General features: G+C 47.8%; 1 protein-coding gene across 3 annotated transcripts; it reads right to left on the bottom strand.

Moving 5' to 3' along the window:
• Positions 1-1035: 1035 nt before the first annotated feature.
• ZNF507 (zinc finger protein 507) lies at positions 1036-23812 on the bottom strand. Of its 3 annotated transcripts, none has more exons than XM_074314985.2 (6): positions 23659-23812; positions 14695-16790; positions 13227-13347; positions 9754-9868; positions 4805-4939; positions 1036-4713 (listed from the first exon to the last, which is right to left on the bottom strand). In XM_074314985.2, exons 2-6 carry the CDS (start codon positions 16786-16788, stop codon positions 4362-4364), a joined length of 2817 nt encoding a protein of 938 aa, XP_074171086.2. In that variant the 5' UTR covers positions 16789-16790; positions 23659-23812; the 3' UTR covers positions 1036-4361. The 3 variants fall into 3 exon arrangements, 2 of the variants coding, with proteins under 2 accessions (XP_074171086.2, XP_019596088.3); XM_019740529.3 differs by lacking the exon at positions 23659-23812 and adding an exon at positions 22271-23616; XR_016022143.1 differs by lacking the exon at positions 1036-4713 and having other exon boundaries at positions 4906-4939; positions 9754-11970; positions 23659-23802.
• Positions 23813-23836: the final 24 nt, after the last annotated feature.

Genomic DNA, 23836 nt, shown 5'->3' with positions numbered 1-23836 from the left:
CACAGGCCATACGTGTTGAACGGGCATAGCTGTGTGCCAACAGAATGATTACAAAAGCAGAGGGCAGCTCGACTTGAAGGGCTGTCACGTAACCCCTTCCATGCCAGCGCTGTCCAAGACACAGCGTGAGCCAGGCGGAACTTAACATCTTATGGTAGCTACACTAACACAATGGAAACAAGTCAATTTTAATGTTTTATTTAACCCAAAATATCTAAAATATCATTTCAACATGTAATCAATATAAAAAACTATTAGCGAGACTTTACATTTTTATACCAAGTCTTCGAAACGGTGAGCTGTGCGCTTCCAGCATACGCGTTTTATTTCTGCACCCAACAGCCACACGTGCCTCTGGCCACATCCTGGGTATTCCTTCTATGCTGGGGTTTCTACAACGGACCTCAAGTTCAGTGTCGTGTTGGGGTTTGGTTCTTAAAAGATAGGGGACATATTGTGTTGCCCCTTGAGAAACAGGACACAGGGTTACAGTTTGGGAAGGAACATGTGGCCTTGGATGCTTTGAGATGAGGTGGCCCAGGGTGCAGGGGTACAAGCGGACAAACAGATGGAGGTTACAGTTAGATGATGTTAGCTTCACCTGCCAACCAACAAATCTAATGTGAGAAACACCTGCTATAGACCACAAAATGCCCAAGGCGTGACCACATTATGTCACCTTTGGCGTGGCTGTCATTGACAGAGCTAGTCTTTAGCACGACTATACCAGAATTTAAAGCATGTAACATAAGGATGTGATTTGGAAGATAAAATGAAGAACTGTGTAGCAAGGAAAAAAGCTTCAAAATCAGATTGAATTTTTAAAACAATCGAAACAATCTAACGCATTTTTGGTTATGTTTGTGTAACAGTTTGATGCTAGTCAGCAGTTGTTGAACAAGTTACCGAAGGGTGAAAACCTTAGTCTAACCCTTGGGAAGTTCCTCATGAACTAAACCTAACTTTCTAAGTGATCAAATCAACATTTCCAAGATAAGAATGGATATACTCTCTTGTTAATAACTTACAGGCAAGTGTTTTTAACAAAAAATTTATTACCAAAATACAATCTTAGAGTCAATACATGACAGACTCTCCTATAAAGCACAATAAGTTACTGTAACGTTGCACAGTGTTTCCAAAGGTACTTCAGGCAGCGCTGCAGACCTAGCTTGGCCGACCAGGCACACTGCCCCGTGGACACAGCCCTGCAGCGCCCGCCTTAGGCACGCTGCTCGACCACACGGCTTTACAAAATGCAAACCAGCCTGGTGGAACAGGATACAGCGGGTAGTCTTTACCTGTCAGTGTTCCAGAAACTTCTAGACTTTGGCTACAGAAGCAATGCCATAGTGTTACACAATACTTATTTCTTAAAAAAATACATGTATCATGTCCATGAATATCAAACTCAGAATTCTATTAAATAGATTTCATAGAATATTAGAGCACCTTGCTGTACAATAAAAAAGATTAAATAAGTGTGTATGAATACTAAAAATACAGTTAAGTCTCAATAGAGAACCTGCTTGTCTTTGTCAACCTAGTACATCGCGGGAAGATACAATGTAAACATAGGTGCCTGCCACCTGCTTTGTGTTGAAAGACAGAATATGAGGAAGCCACCAATCGCTGCCTCGTGTAGGACAGATGCAGAACAAAGGCTTTGGAAGTGTCACTACACCACACGGGCTGCACACAGAGCTCAATCTACAGAGCAATGGGAGAGAGTTCTGGGATGGTTAGGGCACTGGGGACACAGACCACCGTGGATCACCAGAGAGGAAATGACAAAGCCCTGAACGGAATCATTTATAATGATCAGAAGCATTACCTTCCCCCCAACTTTGCCTTACCCAGTGAGTTTCTTTAAAAAACTATTTTCACTATCAAATCATAGAGTTGTAAGTGTTCAGAGTGGAAAACAAATTCTGTGGGCCACAGTGTATGGCAAAAGCTCGAGGGCCCGTAAATGAAATGTTACTCCTATAAAGGGAGTCCCTGCTGACTACTTCAATACCTATCTCTTCTCCGACTGAATTGTGGATTTAGTCATTTTCACTTTTAGAAGCACTCAGTTGTTCTTGGTTAGAGGTGCTGCTAACCTCACGCTTGCCACAACGCGGTCCGGGAGGGAGCGGACCGTCCCGGCCGCATGGGCCCTCCTACAGGCTGGGAGGAAGCTGGTAAGGACATTCTAGGCCAGAATCACACAAATGTTTAAAGACTGAACTTCTGGGTTAGTTTTCTCCCCATGAGCCCGGGGAAATTTAAATTCGTGATTACAAACGGAGTGTTTAAGTCACAATCAGAGGAAGTGGTTTAAGAAAATGAAGAAAGGTAATGTAAGAAATTCACCATTGGAATTTTGGGGATTTTTTTGGTTATTAGTATTTTCCAAATGATTATATAAAATTAAAGACAAGGAAATTTATAAAACAAAATTTTTCTAAGGTTGTTAATTTTCAGAATAGTATTTTTATAAAGAAACAGAGTCACAGCTACCAGCAATGAAAGGACTGACTGAGGGGCAACAATGTAAGTGATAATAATGGAACCATTTAAAACATTTTATTTAAATTTGAAATGAAATATAATTGTTTTAATTCTTAAAACGAGAAAATGAATATATATCCACATGCAGCGGATTTGGGGAATATAATTTACTACATATAAATTCATTGTACTTTTTAAAAACCAGAAAGTGGATGAACTCTCATAAATAAATTAAAGCTACCTAAATTAAAGAGCTGCAAAGTTACAATCGTGTTTAAATATCATCATGAAAATGAGATTAGAAAAACAAATCAGACAGTGCTTCAAGATGCCTGGCCCCGCGCAGATAACTCCTAATGCGACCTTAAAATGCTAATTCATCCAACTCACACCTGGACTTTGGGGCGCGAGCTCTCCCCTGACTGAGTCCATAGAGAGCCCCATTGAAAACCCTGCTCTCAGTGTTTCCTGTTTGCCAGAGTCCCGGCCTCGGCTCCAGCAGGCGGCTTCCCGCCGCCAGTTCAGGAACAGCAGCACCGTGAGGGCAGGCACCGTGGCACCCACCTGACCGTGGGCACAACGTGCTCAACAAACAATGCATAAATAATGATCAAGCCACAAAACCAAAACAAAAAACCCTGTTCTCTTTACTCAGAAATACATTAAAATACAAAATGTGTAATTAATGAGATCACACCTACTTCCTGGCATTTTAATGTCGGGCCCTCCTGCATGCCAAGAAAATGGAGCTCATTTCCTAGACGGGAGAAACTCCCGGAGACTTGCCAAATGCTGTTTGTTCCTAAAAGTTTATAACAACCTGAATTCTCATTTGACTTTAGCCACATTTGGTTTTCCTCTTATGTTAAGTGGAACGACTTACTAACCCCAGGAAGTAAAATCTCAGTAGCAGCGCTCACCTTCAGGGGTTTCTGGACCTCGCCCCTCTTCCCCCACTGATTTTTATTTTCGATTTAAAACGCCTCAATTTCCAAGTTCTGCTGATCAAATGCAAATTTTCATACTTTGTTGCTTTCCTAGACTCTTTCAGATAAAAGCCTGCTCTAGTTCAGGACAGAGGGTTGGGAGGCTTGTGTAACCTTCTAGACAACTGTGGGATCCGTCAAACACTGACCAGAACCTTTGGGAAGTACCTGCACTGTACTCAGTTCTGTTTTCCTCAACCTTGAGATTTGGTTTGAGTCTGGTGGGGATTCACCTATTTCTTCCTGTGCCCACAGGAAATGCTCTGTAAAGGACGAAAAATGTACTCCTTAAACGCCTATGTACAATCTAGATTTAGATGCAGACGTCTTTTCTTAAGGACTAAAGCAGTATCTCTTAGATTGAGTATATGACTACTTCCCATCCGTTTGCGGAAGGACTTAGGCAGGTTATCTCCAAACCCTCTTCCTCCCACTGCCTCCCACTTCCCCCAGGAGGCCTGTCATTCCAGAGCTGGCACATCAGAATGGAGAAGGAAGAAAACTGAGCTCCACTTAAGACTGTGACCCTTTGGTAAGTTTTAGAATAGTTCCTGCAAACCCTTCCTCAACTCTTTGCCTGTGCAGCTCCACTCCAATGAGCTTTTGGTAACAAATACACTCAACCCTGAGCAGAGGTGGCAGACGGTTCATACGGGATTACATCTCTGCTCCCTCCTCAACCCATTTCCCTCACTCAGAATGTTTATAATATTACTACCACGTACCCATTCGGAATCCCTTTTAGTACATTACAGATTTGGTTCCAAAGCCATGTGTCATTTCCTTAAAAACCACACCAACTATTTCTTCTGTGTCTAGTGGGTCACTGGACGGCCAAGGTGAAACTCCTCTAAAGGGCGCCTCTCCAGGACTGCGTGTCTAATTCGTGTCCAGGGTTGTGCCGTGCTCCTTACTGAGGATGATGTTGACAATCTCACCCTCATGCTCTTTCATGTGATCCAGCAGGTTTTCTTTGCTGGTTGATTCAAAACCACAAATACAACAACAGAAGAGCAGAACACAATACTCCATCCCAGGAGGGGCCGTGCTCGTGGGTTTTTCTGAACTGTCGGCGGTGGGATCGCTCGAGGGGCTCAGTTTCTCACTGTTGCTGGGCGCCTGGGAGACCAGCTCCGGGGGCGACGACAAGTTTTCTGGAGTTCCAGGGAGGGGACCAGCAATTTCCTCACTGCTGTTTAGTGGAGGCTTTCCCGGGGATTTCCCTAGAACTCTTAGGAAGCAAACAACAAACAGCAAACCTTGAGTTGGTTAGAATGGAGGACTTTCACTTGCTTATACTGAAAAGGGGCGGGGTCAAGTACCTGCCACTCTGTGAAATGGCATCGTTAATGGCCTTGTTCACTTGCTCGTAGTTGTAGTTCTGGTCACTCGCATGCTTCCACATGTGGGACTTCAGGGAAGGGGGGTGGCTGCAGACATAGCCACACAACGAGCACCTGAAAGCAGGCACGAGGGGGTCAGCTGGTCCCATAGTGTCACCTCAACAATGACAATGACTCTGTAACTACAAAACTCTTCTCCTGAAGCCTGTGAGGAATCGTATTTCACTGAGTCTAAGGGTCACTGAACCTCAGAGACATATGACTTCAGAGGTTAGAATGTCCTAGAATGGATGGCCTAGAAACAATGAAGTCTTCTATGCTTAGGAGAACTTACAAGTGTCAAGACAAATACCCAGATAATTTAGCTGTTAGGGCGTACGTTTTTGACATAGTAATATGCTAAATCTATGCTCTAAGTTATGTAACCACGCACACACGGAAAAACATCAATGCGCTACCCCACTCTATTCCTTTAGAAAGCAAAACCAATTAGGTGATTTCCAACATGAGCCACGTGCCTATTGACAGATCCACAGAAGACGGGAGGAGCAGTCCTGAAAAGCTTCAAGGCTTTAGCGCTCATAAATAAAACAGGTCATTAGTAATCCTTAAAAAGCTTCTATTCAAAATAAGAATTGTCTCCCATAACTGGGCACATACAACAGGTCAAGTCTGAAGTTCATTAAAAACACTCCTTTCCAGGGACTTTTGGGTGTTCCCTGTGGCATCATCACTGCGAGTGGTGGCCTGTGTCAGTCAGCGTGGGGCACGGTTACAGTGAAGCGGCACCCACACATTTATTAACGCCCGTCCACAAGGTGACCTGAGTGCGGGGGCTGGATGCGTACGAGGGGTGTCACCAGTTGGGTTGTCCAGCATGCAGCCTTTCAGACTGGTTTCTCTCCCTCAGGCACAAGTGTTTAGGTTGCTCCATGTCTTCCTTTTCATGCCTTGAGAACTCTTCCTGCCGCTGAACGACCCCACTGTCTGCAGCTCCCAGTGTGCTCCTCCATCGCCCACTGAAGAGCACATGGCAGCTCCCAGGTGTTGGCGATTACAAATAAAGCTGCTAGAAACTCATGTGCAGGGTTGTGTGTGGACATAAGTTTTCATCATTTGGGTAAATACCCAGGAGCATGACTGCTGGATTGTAGGGTAAAATTATGTTTATTTATTTATTTTTTAAGAAATTGCAAATGTACTTTTTAAGACATTTTTGTTGAATAATTACAAACCTAACAAATCAGGTAAGTTGTCTGAACTCTCCTGCACAACAGTTAAGAGACATGGCCAGTGATAATGAAACACAAAATCAAAAGGCCTAATTTTACTAACCATCATCACCCCAATAAATTTTAATTAAAAAAAAAAAATCAAAAGTAAATATGACAGTGAAATCTGCCAGGACTAAACTCTGAATTCTGAGCCACCTTGACCTTTATGGTGGCTGTGGCAGCATTGTCTTTCACTCCAGGTCCTGAGGCATCAGGTCCAAGGCCAGTGAAGCATATTTTTGAACTATAATATTTAAGAAAACGTTGGGTCTTTTTGGACTGGCTATTAAAAAACCAAGACACATATCTGGGCAGCTCTTGTATTTAGAGAAGAAAAGGCACAGATGCCACTATCCATTTATTTTCAAAATACAATAAACTTACAGAAGCAGAGCCACTTCATAGACGAGAACCGCCGAGGTGTCTGGAGAGCTGCCAGTCGCCTCACTGGGCACCCAGGAGCCTGGTCCTGTGCCGAGGGCTCTCCGTCCCGAGCCCATGCCGCCCTCTGTCACGGTGTCCCCCACCCTCCACCTGCCATGCTGTGGTTTTGGAACCTATACCAATATAATTGTTTCTGAAGGAAGACAGGTTCAATACCACATACAAGGACACTGGTCACCTGAGGAAAAGTGGTATTTGGGGATGTAAACCAGGGCAATTCTAGACCTGCGATGTTAAACTAAACCAAGAACAGTGTACTATCTGGAAGTTCTGAAGGGAACCTGCTGGAAACGGGTCCATGCTGTAACTACCAGGCATTACGACAGCTGGTGTGTGCTTTGCATGGAACATTCCTTCATAAAGCACAAGGAGACAAGCGCTGCGTCCGGCAGGCCTGGATGGCACTGCATTTTCTCGGGTCTCCTGAGCTGACCCAGGGAGGAAAGCAGTTTTCCTCCTTTAATGAGGGTGGGGCCTCTGACCCGCCCTCATGACTTTAGGAGCAGAGGAAGGGGACAGGCTGGGTGCTGAATACTTGGCACACACAATCTCCTTCGATCCCAACGAAGGTTTATATACCAGGCTGTACATCCCCCAGTTACATTTGGGGACTAGCATGCCCAAGGTCCCCAGTTGGGCACAGGATGTGTCCGGCCCAGGCCTGAGACTCTAAAGCATCAGTCTCCCCCAGTCCACTGGGTTGCTCCAAGGCAGTCAACACCGCCCGGGGACCTCAGCTGTGACAGAATTTGTGCCTGGGCACAGCATTCCTTACATAAGCACTCAGGACAAAGTGCAGTGCGAATAAATTTGGAGATCACACACTGAGACTTCTCTGATGTAACAGGAAGACAGTTCTCATGGGTGCTGCCCACCGGTAGGAAGACGCCAGCACAACGCAACCACCCTGAGTCGGTGAATTATTTTAAGAACTAAGGAAAACACAGTCCCCAAGACACCCAAAGCTATCAAATTGAGTCTTCAAGCAGCAAGGCTCATCTGTCCAGGTAGACGTGAAACTCCTCTACAGAACCAAGGTCAGTCATTATCCTCTCTCCTAAGTTTACCACCACTGTGTATAACAGCTCACTTGTTCACTGCTTGTCTATAAGCTTCATGAAGGCAGGGATGGTGTCTTTTTTATTATGGCAATAGCCTAAGAGCCTAGCACAGCTCTTGGAATATAATATTTGCTCAATGAATGTTTCTCAATGACTGAATGGACAGTCTAATTCTAGACACAGAGAATGTCATTTTATTCTTGCCCCGATTGCATGAATTTGGCGTGGCATAGCATCAAATTTGAGAATAAAGACACCCAAAATAAAAAGGCAAAGCTTTTTCCTCCTATCAAATGAACCAAGTGCTTCCATCACATTCCCCTAAATACTTCCTAGGGTAAATCACAAATGATACATGTTAAATACCATCTATTACTTGTCACCTTCAATTTACGGCATTGAGTTATTGCAAATAATGGTCAAGGATCTTCATTACATTTGGGGGGAAAAATCTTTCTTAAGGGTCCTAGTTTGAAATAAAGAAAATGTGGTGCATACATACACACAATGGAATACTACTCAGCCATAAAAAGATGGAATAGTGCCATTTGCAACAACATGGATGAATCTTGAGGGAATTATGCTAAGTGAAGTAAGTCAGATGGAAAAAGACCCCAAACTGTGTTAATTTCACTCATATGTGGAATATGAGTCAAAAAACAACAACAAAAACAAATGCACAAACAAAACACAACAATAGATTGGTGGTTACCAGACGGGGAGGGGAGTAGGGGAGAGGTAAATGGATAAAGGGGACCAAATAGATGATGATGGATGGAAATGAGACTTTTGGTGGTGAGTATGCTGTAGTGTATATAGATATGGAATTATAACATCATATACCTAAAACTTATACAAGGTTATTAACCAATGCTACCACAATGAAAAAAACTAGATAAACAGCCTTTTTATACCAGCCCACTCTATATCCAAATGATTGATTCCACATTGATAAACAGCTAAGTCCTTCCCCTGGGAACAACCACAAAACAGACATGGCAGCAAGGTCAGACATCTTCCACAGAGCCAGAAGCCTTAGCAAACAGATACATTGTCGGAAGAGTGATTATAAAGAAGTCTGTCGGTTAGCAAATTAAGCACAGATTAAATATTTAAAACTACACATAGAAGATCTAATAGTGGCATTTTAAGGCATAGTCTTCTGTCAGGTTTTCATTTAGATAGTAATACAGTCACTTTCCCACACTCACCTTTGTCACACCTATAAAACCTGGGGAGAGAGTTAAAACAGGAAACAAGTTTTGACAGGGGGTTAAAAGAGTTCATGCCCACGGCCTAGCTCTCCCCAGCTTAGCTCAGAATGGGAACCATGTCCCATCATGGCCACAGGAGACCAAGCTGCTCCATGACAGATGGACGACATGTACATAAACAACAAGTAGTTTACTGTCAAGAGGCAGCGTATTTAAGAAATAATGATTTCTGTTTACCAGCCTATCTTGATAACTGTATTTTCTGAAAACATACCGTGTTTCCCCGAAAATAAGACCTAGCCAGACCATCAGCTCTAATGTGTCTTTTGGAGCATAAATTAATATAAGACGGGTATAATATGAGCTCTTATTTTAATATGAGACCGGGTATAATATAAGACTGGGTCTTATATTAATTTTTGCTCCAAAAGACGCATTAGAGGTGATGGTCCAGCTAGGGCTTATTTTTGGGGAAACAGGGTATATTAGAATTGGCTTCTGTGAAAAATCGAGTAATAAAAACAAATTAAATGACCTTATGCTACTATACATGATAGAGTAATTTTCAAAAATAGAATCTTTCACAGGGAATTTCATTGCTTTTAAATTTTAAGGATCTTCTGGTGGGAACACGGAGACAAGATGCCGACCTACTGAAAGGTCCTCTAAACACTGAAAATGGCTACGACCACTTACAGGGAACTGAAAGCTCAGAGCTAAGACATTTCCTGTATTTCATTTAGACAAAATACCTATTGTCCTAAGACTCAAGCTTAAAATTCCTATTTTTTAACAAACAATACTCATGAAACCAGTAAGTGAAAGTTCTTAGCGCTTAAGCTGTGTTCAAACAAGAGTCAGGAGTTTGTAACTACCTCTACTTTGGTCTTACAGTATTTTCACAAGCATTAGGACTCCAGGACTATCACACTCACCTGTACGGCTTATCCGAGTTGTGGATCCGTCTGTGGTTTCTGACACCAACGTACGTTGTACTTGTATAATCACACACATCACATCTGTACTGTTTCTGGACTGAAGACTTATTCTCTAGACAAGGCAGTTCAGAGTTTTAGTGACATGCTCCAATTAGGTTCAAATGGCAGCATTTACAATCCATTGTAAATGAATAGTCACACCACACAGTATTAACATTTCAATCAAGGCTTTCTCACTGTTTAATAAAGCTACCAAGTTTGAACACAGCCTCACAGCCTCACCTGCATCTGGACCAAATAGAAACCGAACATCATCTGACCTGTGGCCAGACACACGGGGCTGGTTTAGACACACCTCATACCAAAGCCCAATGTAATGAACTGGAGGTCAGCTGCCCTGCTGACTGTAGCAGCTGCATTGACCACAGATGCACAGTTAACTTGAAAGGTGTTAGTCTAACCAGTACTGGGTGTGTCGTCCTGAGAACCACTGACCTGCCAGCCAGCTGTACTTTAACACCACAATCCAATGTTCTACAGTGTGGCTGCAGAGCATACGTAACAAACTCCATCTAAAAAGCCTCATGCTGTTTCAGTCTTGGGTTTCCTTTGTTTATACCTGTCAGCTATCAGTGACAACGGAGGGAAAAGCCAGGGCGCAGTGAAGTGCCACGTAACGCTCATCATTGCATCTAACAACCTGACATGGTACGGGGACAGAAGCTGGGAGGAGCGTGACCCTGCAGCTGTGTGACTCAGGAAGCTACCCTGTAACTGAAACAGGGAGAGCTCGAGACAACACAGCGGGGACCACACGAAGCAGTCCTAAACACACGCCCTTGGTTTCCTGTGTCAGCACCAAGTCCACAGGCCACTCAAAGCCTGCGCTGTATACTCAGGACGAAGCGTGCACAGATGCTGAACACGGCAGAGCAGGGAGGGAGAAAGCTCAGGGAGAACACTAACTAGCTCAGTGCATGGAGGTAACCTGGAGGTACAAAAGGAAACCCACATACTGACATTTGAACAAAACAAAGGAAATCCGTAAGTTAAATGTTAAGCTCTTTAAAACTGCAATTTTCTCTTGCCAGGCAGAACACAATGTCCTAATTTCCAAGATCAATTTATAACATTAATACACACACCGATCATAATTATAATCTAAGGATTACTCTTAATTGGTAGGTTAAAAACTTGGACTTGATTATAAGTGGCAGTATTCCAAATACCGTTTAAAAAGAAACACCTAAAAAAATGAAGTGTGAAATATTGGATAATGGTTTTGTGCGAGAAATATTACAGATCAATGACAATGAAAATGACAGACGGAAAGACTTAATATAGCACAGACTGAGCCTGTGCTACTTCAAGCAACTGTGCCAACGGAAAGAACACTGGGTGCAAAGTTCCAAACCCGGGCCTGGGCCCTGCCCTGCCACCAGCACAAGTAACCCTGCAAATGCCTTTACCCAGGAGGACTTCGTCTGCTCACGTACAAAATGGGGGCACCAGGAGCTCTCCCAGCGCAGTCACTGAGCCAGAAGCCTCCCCCACCCCCACCCCCTGCCTGTCTGGGCCTCCCTGTCCTCCTGCACAGGTCACTGAGGTGGCCATGCCTGCCGCGCTCATAGTGAGTCCTTGGGGCTGGCAATCGTGGTGCACAATACAGACCAACCTACGTGTGAGAGCGCTCTGCCCACGGCTTTGGCAGGGCTGCTGTGACACGCAGACCTTTACGGACACAGCCAGCTGTTCTGGTCACAAAGACAGTGAAGCCCCCACTGTGCTCCCAGCAGCCAGGATCCAGCTCAAGCCGGCCGCTCCATGCCTCTGGCAGGAGGCACGTCCCAGGTACCATTACCCTGCGCCTCTTAGGGGAGACTGCCCCCAGTTACCGGTGCTGTGTATTGCACACGTCTCCCCTCTGGCTGAGCATGTTTACTAAATGGTTAAACAGGTTTTAAGAAATATAAATTATTGTTACTTTCTTTATGAACTAAAACTTGTTCTTTGGCCCGACAAACGGATTTTGAGAGATCTAACCTTGGACTGATAAAGCATCAGCGTAGGTGTAGGTACGCAGGGGGTCGCCATCATCAGAAGGGTCACACACACCATGACAACGAGTGGAGCCAGGTGGGGGAAGGCGTGGCATGCGACTTAAAATGCAAACACTGGACCCAAGGGGAGAGCACGGTCCACCAGGAAACGATACTGCAAATGGAGGATGGTGGCCTCACTAGGGCTGGAAAGCTCCAATGGGTTATTTTAAATTTGAGCTGACGTTATAATCTTTTCACTAAAACTGTGTTAGTTTGTTAACCTATGTGGACAATCTTATGTCACTGCTTTGGAAGGTGATGCAAGAGTCACCCCAGCCTGCTGTCAACTGCAGGTGGCGCCACTGAGCAGGCTGCTTTCTTCCCTCTTAGGAATTCTTGGCAAAAATGCCAAGATTTTAGGTTTCAGCGCCTCCTTTCAGGGACTGTGCAAGCATATCTGAGCTACAATAAAGGGAGGCATCTGGGGCTAGTCAGGGAACCAAACTGAGCTCAGCCAGCTATTGCAGAAGCAGATGCTGTGTCATAAAGTCCCTTTGTCTGGGAGAGCTTCACAGGGAGGACAGCTGCTTGAAGCGGGTTTTGGTGCTGCAGTGGTGTCCAAATCAGTTCTTTCAGAAACATTCCAGCATCAGTTATGCTTTCTGGGGTATAATTTAATGAACATTATGGTGAAACCTTTTGCTCAGCAGTTGTTTCTAACTTTAATTCCCAGGAAATCTAAACAGGAACGCCACCCCAGTATGTTTTATTTCCCACAAACACTGTGCACCACACTTGAGACATTTCAAGTGTACTGACTTAAGGGAGCGGATGCAAGCACACACAGCTCATGACACTCGACCCTAACTCTCCATTCGCGGCGCCTGCCTTTTCATGGAAGTCTAACCCGTTCTTCTGATTCCAGCACGCCCTCCTGTCAGCAGCAACACGGCCAACGGTCCCTAGCGAGCGCATAGAGACCTGGTGGTGGTTTTGGAGACAATGCAGATGAAACTGGCAGTAATGCTGGTTAAGAGTGGGATCACAGCAGGAGCCTCAGTTAAGGCTTGAGGTGGGGCCTGTCACCTGCAAAGCTGTGTCCTCAGTGCGCCCGCTGGCACTCGGGAGGGCAAGAGGCTCTGTTTTTGGGCTGCAGCTCCCCTGGCTCGCTGGCATGTCACCTCAGGGTTTATGCTGCACTTGGCTCTCACGGGACAGCAGTTTCCCCATAGTATCTATGCCCATAGTGGAGGCTGAGTACTTACAACCACAGTACCTCATTTAGTGCTCGGAATTTCCTCGGCAACAGAGACAAGATTCCCTCCCCGCCAGCACAAGACAGGAGAATACATGCAGCTCTAGTCCCCAAAGTGACCCACAGGACAGCTAGGGGCCTTTTTCACGGCACAAGCCAGGCAGTGCAGGTACCTTCCTGAGCACGCGTCCCCCCAGCTGGCTCGCTGGACACTCTTGGCTCACTGGGGGTCCCTGTCGACATGGCCGTGTCTGGAAGGCTGTGTTGCTCTCTCTCATGGTTCCTCAGCTGACTCTGAAACAGAGAGAAATGAACACACGATTTTCAGTACACACACTCGCAGTCACGAGGAGGCTGGAGGAGTTAATTGCTTCCACGGCCTGGTACCTAGAACACGTTACCAAGTCTAAAATCAAACGTGCTAAAAGATTATTTGACACATTTGACTGTTGAAATTACAATAGGGAAATCACAATCTCACCCAAAAGGCAGGCAGGTCCCCTTCTTAGGTTCTCCACAAGGAAGCCACCGCTGAGAGCCTGTTCGTGGTGCGTGCAGCTTCTGAAGCCCAACAGGCCCAGAGCAGAGTCACACGCAACACTCTCATAGCAGCAAGTCCCAGGTGACAGGTGACCCCCTCCAGTTTGCCTTCAAATATCAATAAGAGTGTTGGGGAGGCCTCATGTGAACCGCTACTCCAAGGACCCCTTCCTTCCCCCCCACTCAAGTCAAGGGTACAGCAGCAAAGGAACTTCTGGAAACACCTGGAACTCGCCTGTGCACTGCTTGTCCAGTGGCCCAAGGCCAGCCCAGAATCTCACGAGGACAATCGAATGGGGTGAATGTGCCTTCGAGGCTTCGTTTCCTGATTACCTGTTCACTACCAGCTAGACCCAACTCTGGGTAAGCTGAGAGGAAAAGGCTACATGCCTGGTTTCGCGGTCAGCCCTTGAGGATACTCTTTTTTTTTTTTTTTCATTAATTTTCAAAGTCAACTGGCACGTTGAAGAGTAAACGTTCTATACCAGTGACTCAACGAATGCAAGTTTCCTTTGCTAAAGCAGCACTTCCTGCTGGCTGTTGGTTTTAAGGTCGTACAGAAGACGAAAATCACAGAGTAATCCCTGAAAGTCCTCGAAACACCCACAGAACATAAGCCATGGGGCTCTATTTACACTGCATGGTCTTCATCAAGTACAGTGACACGGTTCAGCCCTTCTGCAATGCCATTAGTCACCACGGCCGCTGGGGCAGCAGCCGAAGGGAGTGCCTGCATTTCGGGGCCATGGAAGATGTGGGATTAAATGCATGTGATCACGCGTGTATACTGTTGCCCACGGCACATTCCTGTGTAATTCACTCCCACGTACTTTGAAAGCCCTGCATTTGTACGAGCCCTCAAGCAGGGAACCGAAGCACTGACACACCAAAGCACGGGCACAGGCTGGGGGAGTGCAGGCAGGGAGTCCCACCCCAAATTCCACTGCCCCAGGTCTGAGCCCCAGCTTGGGTGCTAAGCACCTGAGGCCCCCGGTCATGCCATGATTCTGGGCCTGTTTGCTGATGGTCACGGGAGTGGCTGGGCTGGAGTGTCGAGTCCCGACCCGCCCCTGCTCTAAGCCCCGGCTCTCCAGCGCTCACCTTGTAATGGAACGCGCCCTCGCAGCGCCGGCACTGGTGCAGCCTGGCCTTGCAGTGGCCGATCATGTGGCCCTCCAGGGCCTTGCTGCTGTCGGCGACGTGCTCACAGATGGGACACTGGTAGGGCTGCCTCTGTCGGTGCACACGCAGATGCTGCTTCATGTAGCCCCTGTTCCCGCTGGCGTAGTGGCACAGGCGGCAGCGGTAGGGCCGCTCTGCGCTGGGGACGTACTCCACGACACTGCCTCCCGGCAGGCTGGGGTCGCTGCTGGGCTGGCACTGTGCATTGTCCTGCAGCTCCTTCAAGATGTCGTCATCTGAGGCGTTCTGGTCCGTCCGTTCCCGCAGCTTCTCAATCACGGTGAGCAAGGATGTGCTGATGCCCGTCTTCACTTGCCCGCCTGACAGCTCCTGCCTGCCCCCTGGGAGTGCCACCAGCGCAGAGCTGCTCTGGCTAAAACCAGTTAATCCACCGGGAGCGTTTCTGAGCGGCGACATCATTTTAGAATACACCGCCAACGTGCTCTCCACCTGCCTCTGCCCGGTGTCTGGATCCAGGAGGCTGGCTCTCGCCCGCTCGGCAGCTCTTATGGGCATGGTGACCAGGGCCTCGGCAGCCAGTGAGTGCAGTCGGAGAGACTCGGAATTGGTCCTCCTGCGGCCCGGGGGCGCGTTCTCATCGGGGTCTAGCCCCTTCCGCAGGAATTCACCGTCTGTCCCCTCCACACTGCTCCAGCCGAGGATCAGACCCCCAATGTCCACAGTGCACTTCCCAGCATGGGGACCGTCACCTCTTCCCGCGTCCCCGCCCTGGGCCTCTGTGGGCGTCGGGCTGCTCCCCTCGTCCATGTCAGCACCCACGAGGAAACTCCGCCCAGAGAGCGGCTCCTCAGCGCTTGGCAGGCGCTCCACGATCACGTTCACGTGGCCCTGCTGATTGGGGCAACTGCTGACAATCTTCTGTGCCGATGAGAGCAGGCTGTCGGCCGCCAGGCTGTCCTCCGCCTCAGAAATCACCTCGAGCACTTCCTCCTCATGCGGCTCCAGGGCTGCCGCCCCCCTGACACCCACAGCCGCGTCGGCCTGCGCTAGGGGACATGCAGGAGGCAGGGGATCTGAACTGCAGATCTGCACCTGCACGGCGGGGCCGTTATGGATGCTCAGCTCGCTGTCTCCGATGGCGATGACCACAGCGTCTAGCCCGCCAGGTGCAGCCGCCGAGGACTCCAGCAGGCCCAGGGGCTCGTTTTCATTCTCAAATATTGGGTAGGAGCAGTCCACTTGCCCAGCATGCTTCCATGCGTGCGTCTTCAGCATTCTCTGCTGGCCGCACGTGTAGCTGCAGAACAGGCAGCGGTACAGGCCGTACTGCTCGTATGCGTACCACTTGCCCCGCCCCACGTCTGCCACGGATGCGCGGGGGCCAGCGGCTGGCGGGCTGTTCACCCTGACCGGGACATCAGGAGGCGTTTCACGGCTTGTCTCTGTGGCTCTGGGGCCCACGGAGCTGGAGGGGCTCACGCTCTGGGGGAGTCCGGGCTGAGGACGACTGCTGGCCTCGTCCTCATGGTCCGTTGCCACGTGAGCCTCCAGCTCCTCTTGGCTCTTGGACGTGATGTGGCACTCAGAGCACATGAGCAGCACCTCGTTCTGCTGGCCGTGCTGTCGGACGTGGTCCTTCAGCACGGGGAACGACGGTGACAGGAACTGGCAGAGGCTGCACTGGTAGGACATGGGCTTCCCATCGTTCTGGGCGGGGGCACCCGGGGTGCCAGGCACCTGCGGCTCCTCGGCCCCTCCATCGGCGGTAGCAGGCGGCTGGGCCACCTTAGCTGGAACCTCACAGGGCTCTTGGGCTTCAGGAGAGCACGTCGCAGCACTGGAACGTGAGCGTTTTTTCCCAATTAAAAGACATTTTTGTGACTTTTCATGTTCCACGATCTTGCTTAACTTCTGGATAACATGGATTAACGGATCTGTTTTGGCTTTTCTTGGCTCATCGATTTCCAGTGAACTGATGACAGTTTCAGCAGTCAACACCGCTTCCTGTTCCCCAATATCTGGCACCAACATGGCAACACCGCTTTCTTCCATACCTGCGGGGCAACGCACAACAGAAAGAAACACCAGTTAAGGCTAACCGCAGGTGTGTGGCTCAGGAAACCTGGACCAGTCGGGGTGAGCTCACCCAACAATCTCTACGGGGGTCGTCAGTGCACCTGGCCAGCCCTGACGGAGACGCAGGCTGTTTGGAATTTCTCTTCGGAACGCTGTCTCCTGTCAGGACTGAGGGCAGAGAGCTTTCCATCCTTCATTTCTTTCTGGAAAAGACTGACCTTCTGCTTCTCCCTTTCTTCCCTTCCTTTCCCCTAGCCATCTAGCCAGGCCCAGTCAGTACCCCGTCTTCTGCAGAGTTGATGAAAGGGTCGCAGCCATTCCCAGGGCCCAGGGAACCACCTCGTTTCTATGCAGTACCACCCCGTCAAGCCAATATGACTCACACAATTTCTCACCCCAAATATAACTGTAGTTTACAAAAATCATACAGTTCAGGTCTTTCTCCACAAATCTTTGGAATTATGAAACTATAGTCATTAACCTATTTTAAAGGGCACGGTTACTTTTGAGAAGCACTGTGCTAACGAAACTAAATAAAAGCAATGACCCTCTTCCTCCTTTCACTTCCTTTGGTTTGTCTCCTTGAAGACAAACCACAAACTACGCTGCGGTTTTTCCCAGAGGTCACATAAGTGGTCAAGTATCACTCATACACACATATTTTCTTTTTCCTGAAAGGGAAAGGGGCGCCAAAGAAGGACACAGCTGACATGCTAGCTGTGGTCCAGGTCCAAACACGCAGAGTTCTCACCGCGGTCTACGTGGCAGTCCCAGTTACACGTCACGGGCAAGGAGGTCACAAAACAAAGTACTTGCATCTTTCAGCCTAAATCTTAAAACTCCATTTCTTGGCAGTCCTTTCATTTCAAACATTTCCTTTGGCTTAAAGTGACATTAGTTTGTTGACTTGGATCACATTTTTAAGTTAGGCTTTCTTCCAGCAACAAGTTTTGTTTTTCCACATTTTTAGGTGCATTTTAGAATCTTACTCACAACATTCAATAAACGCCAGTAAAGTTTTAGTGGCACTGGCTGCAGACCAAAGACCACGCTGTCATTTAATCTCAGCCACGGAGTCTGCACTCTTATTTCAGGTGGGTCACGGCCTCCTCCCCAGGAGGCCCTGCTAAGATCACATCCAAACTCCCACTAGACCCCCCCAGAGCTTGGAGCAGCCTGATTGCTTCCCAGCCCAACAGCAGTTACGCTCCTCCGCTTGGATTTCCTCCTCTTTCTGGCACACTAACTCCCTATGCGTAGGTCCATATCAGGTAAAAGTGCAAACACTTCACTCATGGCTTCTTTAGTTAATCACTTCCTCCCTCCTTCCTAACATGCAGCCCTTTCTGCTTTCCTGATTAACTCATGGCAGGAGATGCGCGTCACAGCCTGAACAAGGACACCAGCCAGCTCCCGGAGGCCACTCTCTCCTCTAAACAACCTGAGGGCATCACCTCTCAAAAGATGACAGGGGCTCCTTGAACATGCGGTTACTACTACACTGCAGACCACGGTTGTCTGTGCTCCAGACCACGTGGCTGCCTGGGAGCTGCACTGTCCACAACAAGAGATCAGCTACACACCACCAGCTGGGGAAGATCAATACTCAGAATCCAAAGTACGGTTTCTCCTGCGTGTGTACTGCTTTTGCACCACCGTGAAGCTGAAATATCCTAAGTCGACAACTGCTTGGCGTTCCATTAAATCTGTCTCAAGTAAGAAGAACACGTGCTTTGAAATCTCTACCTTCAACCTTAAGTCACTAAAGAGGGGACCAACGGCGGAACAATCTGTTTCTTTAGAAAAACACTTTGTGACTTAAGTTACCTTATTGCCCAGGAATCCCACATCTTTAGGCCCAGGGGAGCTGCGGCTCTTCCTGAGACCTCTGACCCCCTGTGGGGTCAGTCCCTGAAAGCTTTGTTCCCACTAGTTCACTGTTGCGTGCCAATGTTAAACAGGTTAAGGACAGGAATCCTTGAACATTCACTTTCTTGCACCAGATGTGGTTCTAAGGTAAGATCCCCTGCCCTCCCCGCAGGCTGACTGATAACCTGGAGGTTAAGACTGGATTCCCACAAGACTGACGGCCAAGGTGCCTCACATTATCTTTCTTTACTTCGCGACACAACAGGAGGGAGGCAGAGTGGTGCCAACTGCTCCCCATGTCCGTCAGTGTGCACCTTGAAAAGACAGGAAAATGTAGGAAGGAGTTCACTTCACCTCAAGGGGAAGACTCGGAAATCTGCAGCCAACGTCCCAATCCTCCCTGGACATGAATGCAAGTGTCTCATCATGGAGGCGGCACACATTTGGGGATAAGTACAGAAATGGCAGCTACAAAACTATGTGACAACATGAAGAACACCAAGAAACACCTGAAAAACCAGTTTAGGTGCACATGGAAAACCGATGCACAAGCCTCAGTTAAACAGGTCAGATAAACAGCTCATGATAAAGCAAACACAGAGGGTTTGAGGTTGACCTGAAGGCCAACTCCAAATTTTCCACAAAATTTCACTGAGGCCACCAGTGTGCATCTGTTTGGGATTGCACGTCAAGTGAAGTAAAATTTATTTGAATAACAGAGATGAAAACAAGGAAGATAAACACCGTCCCACTGGCTCAGTAACAATGGCAACATGGACTGTGCTAATGGGCTTACTGTGCACAGCCGCCAAGAGAGCCAAGCAATGTCCTTAAAAAATTACCCCGGAGGAGCAGGTGGAGAGAGAGTGGGCAGGAAGAGTGGCCAATTTGTAACTGGAGTGATGAGTACCTAGGAGTTCATTACGCTATTCTTTCTACTTCTGTAAATGCTTCATTTTTAAAAATCAAAGTTACAGAAAAAATTATGTGCAAAGCGAGCAAAGTACCAGGAATAGGAAAAAATTTAAATTCACAGCACTCACACGAGGTCAGACAATGAAGTTCGTGAGTTCATCCTAGAAAAAGTGCTCCATACCTCATTGCTGAATATCACTACGGTCACCTTCTAAGTACTCCCCTTGGGAAGCTGTGCACCGACCCCAGCGCCTAGTCCACCCTTCAAAGCAATGTTGGAACTCTTTTTCTGAAGTGGCCATTACAGCTGTCATCGTATTACCCCTTGATGTCCTGAATGTCATCAAAATGTCCTCCTTTCAATATTTCCTTTATTTTCAGGTAAAGAAAGAAGTCATTGGGGGCCAGATCAGGGAAGGTGTTCCAATAGTTATTTGTTTGCTGGCTAAAAATTCCCTCACAGACAGTGCCGTGTGAGCTGGTGCACTGTCGTGATGCAAGAGCCATGAGTTGTTGGAGAAAAGTTCAGGTCGTCTAACTTTTTCACGCAGCCTTTTCAACACTTCCAACTAGTAAACTTGGTGAACTGTTTGTTATTCATAATGAATAATCCCTCTGATATCAAAAAAGGTTAGCAACATCGTCAATTCGCGAACTTAATTGTCAGACCTTGTAGTGTAAAACTGAGCTGAGTGAATAAGACAAACATATTTAGAAGTTAAAAATTAACAGCTTTTAAACAATGCAACAGTATACAAGGTAAAACAGCCAGAAGGCTTCTGTCAGCGACGAGATCCTAAGAGACTGGAACTCTTTAGTCTAGAAAGGTAAGCAAAGGCTTCCTGAAGAGGCAAGAGATGCGTGCATTCAAGGACAACCATGCCAGGCACCATCCATCTGCCCCTCTAGGCTCACTGTTCCCTCTTCTCCACTCGATTCTCTGGTGCTCATGCCAATAGGGAGCCCCCTCAGGAGATCAGAAGGCAGCTGAGCGAGGTCAACATATTCATTTCCCTGGTCCCCTCTCTCCAGGTCAGCTGGAACTGGCCGTGTTCCCCAACAGAAGGCCATTCTCCAGGTAGGTGCTCTACAAGACGCTCCGGGTCATGGCACTGGTTCCTTCCGACGCTGCGGCCCCTGTTGTTGCCTGTTTAAGCCCAACGCCTTTTTTCCGAGCATATCTGCGGACACATCCCCTTCAGTTCTCCGAATTTGAGTGTACCGTTTGCTTTCTTGGAACTCTGTCACACAAGCCTAAGGCTGACAAGGAAGGCAGCTCTAACAGTGTTTTACTTGCAGAAGTGAGAACAAGCTTGGTGAAAAGGCCAGCAGGGCTGATAAGATTTCCTGGGAGAAGACTAGAGTCATCAGCCAAACAAGGGTCTTGTGTGCAGTCTCCAGACGTAACAACATTAGATCAAATGCATCAAATTGTTGCAATAAAGTTATATCCCCAACCAGAAAAGTTCTACCACCTTTTCCACTGAGTCTCTAGTCTTCCCTAGACATTAGTATTCCACAGGCAAAAGCTTATAATTAACATCTTTTGCAAGAAAAGAGTCAAATAAGCTCAGCCGTCTTTATCTCCTTATCATTTGCTGTTTGGTTTATTTGCACATCTGATTAGTTCCTTTATAGTCACCGTCAGTATGGTGTCGTCATAAGTAAAATCAAGTCGAACGATTCACATGGGCCTCAAGAAAGGCTGTGATTTTTCTGTGTATGTATAGACAGTTCAATATGTATAAAGAACCCTTTCCTTCAGACTAAGAATTTGTTCTTTTCCTAGAGAAAAACTTCTTAGAAGTAACGGCAATTCCCCATTCTTTTACATTATTGTAATTCTAAAATACAAATCATTTATTTTGCTCCAAGCAAAAGAAGTCAGGGGACATAAACTCACGGATTCCTCTCCTAGAGGAACCTCACTGAGCTGTGCGACCTTAGGCAAGTCATAGTTTCTGTGGGTTTCTGATTCCTCAGCTGTAAAGCAGTATGGTGCTGGATAAACTTTTGTGTCCCTGAATTATAAACTGTCTACAAAGTCACCCCGAAAATGCTTATACATTATATTTATAGATTTACCTTCCTAATGTCAGCTACAGTTCATTTGACTTAAAATCTCCTTATCTTACTGTAGCTATTAATTGCCACTGAGAAAAAACTGAGTATAAACATCACAAGTATATGAATTTCATAGAATAAAATTTCTTAGCTGGCATCTAGCCTGAGATAATATTCTAATTTGGCAGCTGCAATTAAGATGTAAGGTCTAAGTAACGTTAACCAATATTTACCCTGAACATGTACCTATAACTGCCAAACACTGTGCTAGAGAGCAGGAAGCCGAGTGGGAGTCCTTGCCCTGGAGGGCCTGTGCCCATTCTGTGCATTACTCATATAATTCTTGGCAGGCTCACAGATACAAAGTAATAAATCATTTAAGAACTGGAATCCAAGCCTCCCTGATTCTAAATGTATCCTTTCTCAATTCAAGAAGTTTCCTCTTATTTCTCAGTGAGAACAAACATTTAGAAAGTATCGATACTGAAAAGAGTAACAGCCCCTAACAGCTACATTGTATCAATATGTGTGATTGCTCTTTGGGACAGGCTAGGTGGATGTTACACAACTTTATAAATAAGGAAACACTCAGTGTGTTTACGTGACTTACCCAAGGATACATGGCTGTTAAGTGGCAGAGCCAGGGTCTTTCAAATCAATTCCTGAAATTAACACAGTCTCTTGGATCAATTGTCAGAATCCAGCTGTGGCCAAGAAGGGAAGTAGGTAGTATCAAACATTTCTCTTACTTGGTGAAACGATGTAATGATTTTTGGGGGCAGTGAAAAATTTCTCACTATTCTATGTCAAAAGCAACTTCAGAGTAAATGTTCACGCAACCCAATTATGTGATTTAAATTTACATAATTTATCTAACAAGCAGACTTTAGGATTTTGCATGTTAGAAAAAACAGCTGTGGAAACTTGTCCAATAATTGTGTATTTTACGTTTTAGCTCAGAAGTCATCGAATTGACTCAAAATATTATTGGTTTTACTGATATCACTGTCCAATGAATTAGGAACAAAAATTGTATACTGCTATTTTAATCTTCACTAAAAATACAATATAAACGGTGATTCTGCAAACTTCAAACAGTTCTACAAGCCCAGTGAGCTGAATGGCAGCTTAGACACGTAAGACAGCGGCCTGCCCTTCGGATGCAGCTTCCTGCGCGGTCCTACCCGTCGGCTTATCGTGGCCAGAACGAAGCTACAGGATCAAAGGACGCTTATTCGTTTCACCGACAACGCCACTCCATCGCTTATGGCTGAGTTCACCGCCAGGGCAGAACGTATTTGGTCTCCTCCTGAAGTTAATTCTAAGCAAGGTGGTGAGGTACAGGACGAAGGGGCCAGGCTCGCTCTGCAATCAGAGCCGCGCCGCGCACCCCGAGGCAGAGCGGTCCTACGGCAGCCAGCGCAGCGCCAGCGCACGGAGGTGACAGATCAGCAGGCGCCCGACCAGAGACGCACACGGGCAGCACGCGACCGCCCACTCGGCGGCTGCGGGCGGACGGCCTGCGGGTGGGGGTGGCGGCCTCCGCCTAGGCGCTCGGCGGGCCTTCCACACACGCCGTGCCCTCCGGATGCCCCCGGGGCTTGGGCGGCGGAGCTTCTCCCACTGACGGGACCTCACCGAGGAGGTTCGAAGAGGCGCCGGCAGGGGCCGCTTTTGCGTCCCAGCCTTTCCCACCCCAGCGGTGGCGAAAGGGCTGCGGCGCGAGAACAGCACGGAGACGCGGCGGGGACGCCGTCGTCAGCTGCGTCCCCGCGCGTCGGCCGACTCCCGGCAGCGGAGGGGAGGGAAGCGACGCCGGGCGGCCCGCCCCACCCCGGCTCCCCGCACGCCTCGCTGCGGGCGGCACAGCACCGCACGGGGACGCGGAGCTCGGCGTGTGGCGAGCACCGGCGGGCCCGGCGGAGGCCCGAGGGGAGGGCGCACATGGCCGGCGGCGGCGCTCGCGGCGGGCGGAGGGGCGGCCCCGGGGCGCGGTACCTGCGGTCGGGCGGCGGCTGCTGCTTCCGCGGGCCTCCTCGGGCCGGCCAGGGGCCCCGCGGTGCCCGGGCCCGCGTCCTCTCCCACCTCGCTCCCGCCTCTTCGCCCCCGTTCCCCCCGCTTTCCCCTCCTCCTCAGGAGCTCCAAAATGGCGGCGCTGGCACGTATCACGTGAGCC

The sequence above is a fragment of the Rhinolophus sinicus genome, chromosome 8 (genome assembly GCF_057876585.1).
Source record: "Rhinolophus sinicus isolate RSI-liver-muscle chromosome 8, RSI-T2T, whole genome shotgun sequence".
NCBI lineage: Eukaryota > Metazoa > Chordata > Mammalia > Chiroptera > Rhinolophidae > Rhinolophus > Rhinolophus sinicus.
This window is presented reverse-complemented; position numbering and strand designations above follow the sequence as displayed.